The 4,767-nt window shown below is 37.1% G+C and overlaps 1 protein-coding gene across 2 annotated transcripts; it reads right to left on the reverse strand.

Moving 5' to 3' along the window:
- Positions 1-2,502: 2,502 nt before the first annotated feature.
- Positions 2,503-4,384, reverse strand: LOC134671660 (uncharacterized). 2 transcript variants are annotated; one of them, XM_063529488.1, is made up of 3 exons: positions 3,575-4,384; positions 3,365-3,492; positions 2,503-2,889 (listed from the first exon to the last, which is right to left on the reverse strand). In XM_063529488.1, the coding sequence occupies exons 1-3, from the start codon at positions 4,061-4,063 to the stop codon at positions 2,589-2,591; spliced, it is 918 nt and encodes a 305-aa protein (XP_063385558.1). In that variant the 5' UTR covers positions 4,064-4,384; the 3' UTR covers positions 2,503-2,588. The 2 variants fall into 2 exon arrangements, with proteins under 2 accessions (XP_063385558.1, XP_063385559.1); XM_063529489.1 differs by having other exon boundaries at positions 2,503-3,492.
- Between the last annotated feature and the right edge of the window lie 383 nt (positions 4,385-4,767).

Here is a 4,767-nt window from a genome sequence, read left to right on the forward strand (position 1 = left end):
GCAAAGAGCGTACAACGCGCTCCGCGTCCAGTACAATAACGCATTCAGGGCGGTGTTGGGGCTGCCCCGCTACTGTAGCGCTTCGGGCATGTTCGCGGGGCCCACACGGCCTGTTTCCACGCCATCATGCGCGTGCGCGCAGCTGCGCTGGTGCGGCGCGTGCGGGCCAGCGCCAACACTGTCCTGGCGATGATCGCAGATCGGCTTGACTGTCCTTATATTGTGCACTGTTGCAACAGGCATGTAAGGACAGGTGTAGGTTAGTTTTGTATGTATTGTTGTGTTTTTGTGTATATATTGTATATCATTATTCTTTAATGTGATTTGTAAATTTTTAAATTTTATTGTTAATTTTAGTAAATTATATTTAAATGTAATGTTATTAATGTTGTGTAATCAAAATGTAAATAATGTAAAAATATGAGTACAATTAGCTTGAATTAATGAATTATAATTTATTTTTTATTTTTAAAAAGGCTTTCTGGACTTTCTCCAAAAGTAAGGCAGCATACATGATGCAGATTCCATACAAGCAGATTCATATTCATTGGATTACATAATTAGTAATTATTAATTACCTCCAACGGATCTTGAGATAGGGTTGCTGTCATCAAATACTTGTAATCACATGCAACATTCAGCATATCCAAAATTTCAAGTGTTGCCCGTAAAGTTACTTTTAATCCAGTTAACGTGCTCCTTGACACAGGTATTTTTTTTTCGAGCTTTTCCCAGTCTGCAAGGAATTCTAAAAATTCCTGGATTGCCTGAAAAAAGTATTTCTTCATTAAGTAAACAAGCTTCAAAGCTATACAATGAAATATTAAGAGGAAAGGGGACGGCCGCTTCTCTACACAAAAGTATAGTCAGTAGTAGACATTTACAGATATTAGTAAGGAGCAAAAAATATATTCCATACAAATTTTTAAATGTTCCTAATTTTTATATTAAACTAAAAATTACAGTATAGGCTGTATAGGTGCCAAGGGATATATTCAGGTTGCGAGGCGGCGACGGTTCCGGCATATTAACATTAACACATAATATTCACTACCAGCAACGCATAATTATATTAATTCTAATTATAATCGGCATAAATTATTCTTCACTATAAGAGGTATCTACTAACAAAAATACATTAAAAGGTTGGCTACTTCTGGTTTAAGGCACCATCCGGCCGGTCTTTCTTTATGACGGTCTTCCCTTAAATGTTATAGTGAGTAGACGGACTTAGCTGATAGACGGTCTTCTCCGCATTGACCTTAATTTTAATCGCCAACTATTTCTTACCTTTCTTCGTCTGCAATTTTCATTCACGTACAGAGCATCTCTTGGTATACGCGAAGACATAGCTTGTATCAAATTGAATACAAGATCAATAAATTTTTGTGTTGCAGTTGAATCCTTCAATTCCTCGCAATAGGGTTGATAGTGAGCCATGGCGACCGAAATTTCGTGACCAAACACCTGTTTTTATAAGATTAATAATATTAGTTTTGATGAGCCGAAAGTCCTACGAAATAAATCCGGACAATCAATGAAAATTATTGATTATATTTATAGGTACATACTTCAGTTGCAAGAGGAACATTCATTACTTGAAAACCTTTCGGTTTCAAATGCGCTGGTGTTAACTTGTAAGCGATTTTTAAGTTAGGCTGACGATAATTCTCTTCCTCTAATACCGCTTCCCAATGTCTTTTTTTCACAGTTCCGTAAGGGGTCTGAAAAAAGAATATTACATTAGTTTGACTTCGTATTATCATTTTATACAAGGCGAAATTGTTATCTCTGACCAAACTCTGAGGGGTGAATATAGGTCATACTTAACAACTTATACTATGGGACCAGCCCCGAAATCGTGAAAAAAAATCTGCTGTCTCATACATATTGCGGTGAATCAGTACAGTCAATGTTTTCTATTATACAAATACAGTATATTATAGCGTCGCCTAGTACCCATAGTACAACTTTTGCTTAGTTTGGGGCTAGGTTGACCTGTGTAAAGGCCAGTACACAATGGGCCAGCGTGGGCCAGTCTGGGGGACGCATTTATGCGTTAGAGGGAGCAAGTGATATTGCTACCTCATTCTACCGCATGGCAGCGTCCCTTGGCCTGGCCGGCGCTGGCCCATTGTGTACAGGGGCCTTTAGATGTTCCCTAATATTTATTTATTTAATATGTTTTTGATAAAAAGCCGTAACAGACTACCGCACCATACCGCGACTTTAGTGCGGTGCGGCGCACGTACCGATAGTCGTAAGGTGGTCGCCGTACGTGCGTTAAGAGCCCCCTCCAGACTATGCGCGTGAATCGCGGGCGAAGCCGCGAACGCGAGTGTGGAGTCCAGAACGCAGACCTGCGAAATCGACTCCACACTCGCGTTCGCGGCTTCGCCCGCGATTCACGCGCATAGTCTGGAGGGGGCTAAGGATGTAGCTATAATTTGGAGCGTGAAAGAGATATTTTAACCGCACCATTAAGGTCGTGGCGCGGTGCGGTAGTCTGTTACGGCTTTAATGCCGGCTACATACGTAACGATAAATCGTTGCGATAAAACTGTGCAGTCCGATTGTCCGATTGTCGATTATCGTAACGATTTGTCATACACACGGTTCGATTTATCTGCACAGTCGGACTGCACAGTTTTATCGCAACGATTTATCGTTACGTATGTAGCCGGCATAAGACTTACCGTCCTCTTCAGACGCTTGCATTTATGTACAAGATTTGAAGCGCGCCGTTTAGCTTCTGCCATTTTTTGTAATAGAGTTGAAGTGGAATTACGGTTCTGCAAACGATTTCGTAATATTCGACAAGATTTACATCTTGGGTACTGTTGATTTCTTTCGTAAGTATCATCACCAATAATCACACCTTTACAAAATCTGAAAATTGATGTAATTATATATTAGATAAATTCGTTTTTATCTTTTATTATTCTCCTGTACCATTGTTTATGTATAAATAGTGCTTTAATCTACAGGTACCTACATAATAAGGGTTCTTAAAATACACATAAAAGTCGAGTTTTAATAGGATAGGTTCAAGAATTAAGACCTATTTAATGTACCGTTACATACAATATTTTTAATGACAAAAATGTTAAATAAAATCAAAGTTATTAGGCTTACGAGTTATCCTTTTATTTTAAATACAACTGTTACATTATGGTATATATATTCATAAGACGACTGCAAACAGTTGTATTATCGCCTACACCCATAGTACAAGCTTTGGGGCTAGGTTCCTCGTATTCGAAATGAAAAGTAGAGTGTTTAACTCGGGTGAATGGCATCATTTTAGCCTCGGACTATACTCTCACTGCGTTCATCCCTTGGTTAACAATCTACCAAAACTTACTTATTGTCGTCAATCTGAGTACCAACGCACAAAGGCCATCTTTCAACCGATTTTAAGTAATCGTAGGTGTTGTCATATGAATTAATTTTCTCCTTTAGTGGCAATTGTTCATTATTGGGAAAAATTACCTGCAATTAAATAGCAATTATGTTTCGTTACAAATTCAAATCATGCCAACCGAATTTTATTGTTACATTAATAAACACTTACAGTGACAGTTAGATCATCGTTTAAACGTATATGATGTTTAATCTTCTGAGTTTTTGGATCCATTCGCATAAATTCCAGCCCATTAGGATTTTCTGCATGTAGCCAAAAAGGCGGCAACAACGAAAATGCCCGAAACTTACTTTTAAAATTCTCTATTGGATTAATTGTTACATTAGTATCCTGATATTGACTAAACAATGGTTCCGCAAAGTCCTGTTGTATCATTTCATAATCCATTAAATTATTAGAATCATTTTGATCTTCTGATAATTCCTGTTGCTCGGCATTGATTTGTTGTTGCTGCTCGTCCTTAGGTTGATTGGGGTATGGTTCGAAAGATTCCTCTATGTGAATAGTATTGGCTTGGAGTTCATGTTCGGGAATGGGAATAAACTGATGCTCAATCGTGGGCACAGCTTCTTCCTTAAGCGTTTTTCTTTGTGTAGGAATATATTTGAGCTCTCCTTTAATAGTTAACTTTTCGTACATATTTATATTTTCTTCTTTAAAATGAAGATGGCAAATATAATCATTTGCTTTTAATGCAATTCCTAACGACTTTTTCCAACTTTCTAACCGTGCCGGAGTCTGAGAATTAATAGAAAAATGAAGAATTGTTGAAGTGAAATTGTGAATTTTATAAGAAAAATATAAAAATCACAATATAATATTTTATTAAATAACTAGCGACCGGCTTCGCACTATAGTTCGTTTTTTTTAGCATTAGAAATTAGGTAAACAATCTTGATGTGTCTTTTAATTGAAAAACACATTTTAAAAATAAGTTACGGCAAATATGTAACAATTATGAATCTAATACGATCATTTATATTCTTCTGCTTTCATCAATAGTTTTTGAATTTTAAAAAGCGTTTTTCAATTAAAAGACATGTCAAAATCGCTTACCTTCTTGCAAGTTCTTTCTAATGCTAAAAAAAACGAACTATAGTCAACAAATTATATACGTAAACCTTCCTCAAGAATCACTCTATTGATACATGAAAATCGAACTGAAACCGTCCTGTAGTTTGTTTATCGCAAAGATACATTCAAACCCACGAACAGACAGTCGCGGCGGGGGACTTTGTTTTATAAGGTGTAGTGAAAATTACATACTTACCGTTGGTTGGAAAAAAGATACGGATTTCGTAACATTTTTCTGTTTTTTCCTCTTACGCCCACTTTGGCAACTG

Source organism: Cydia fagiglandana, chromosome 16 (genome assembly GCF_963556715.1).
Source record: "Cydia fagiglandana chromosome 16, ilCydFagi1.1, whole genome shotgun sequence".
Lineage (NCBI taxonomy): Eukaryota > Metazoa > Arthropoda > Insecta > Lepidoptera > Tortricidae > Cydia > Cydia fagiglandana.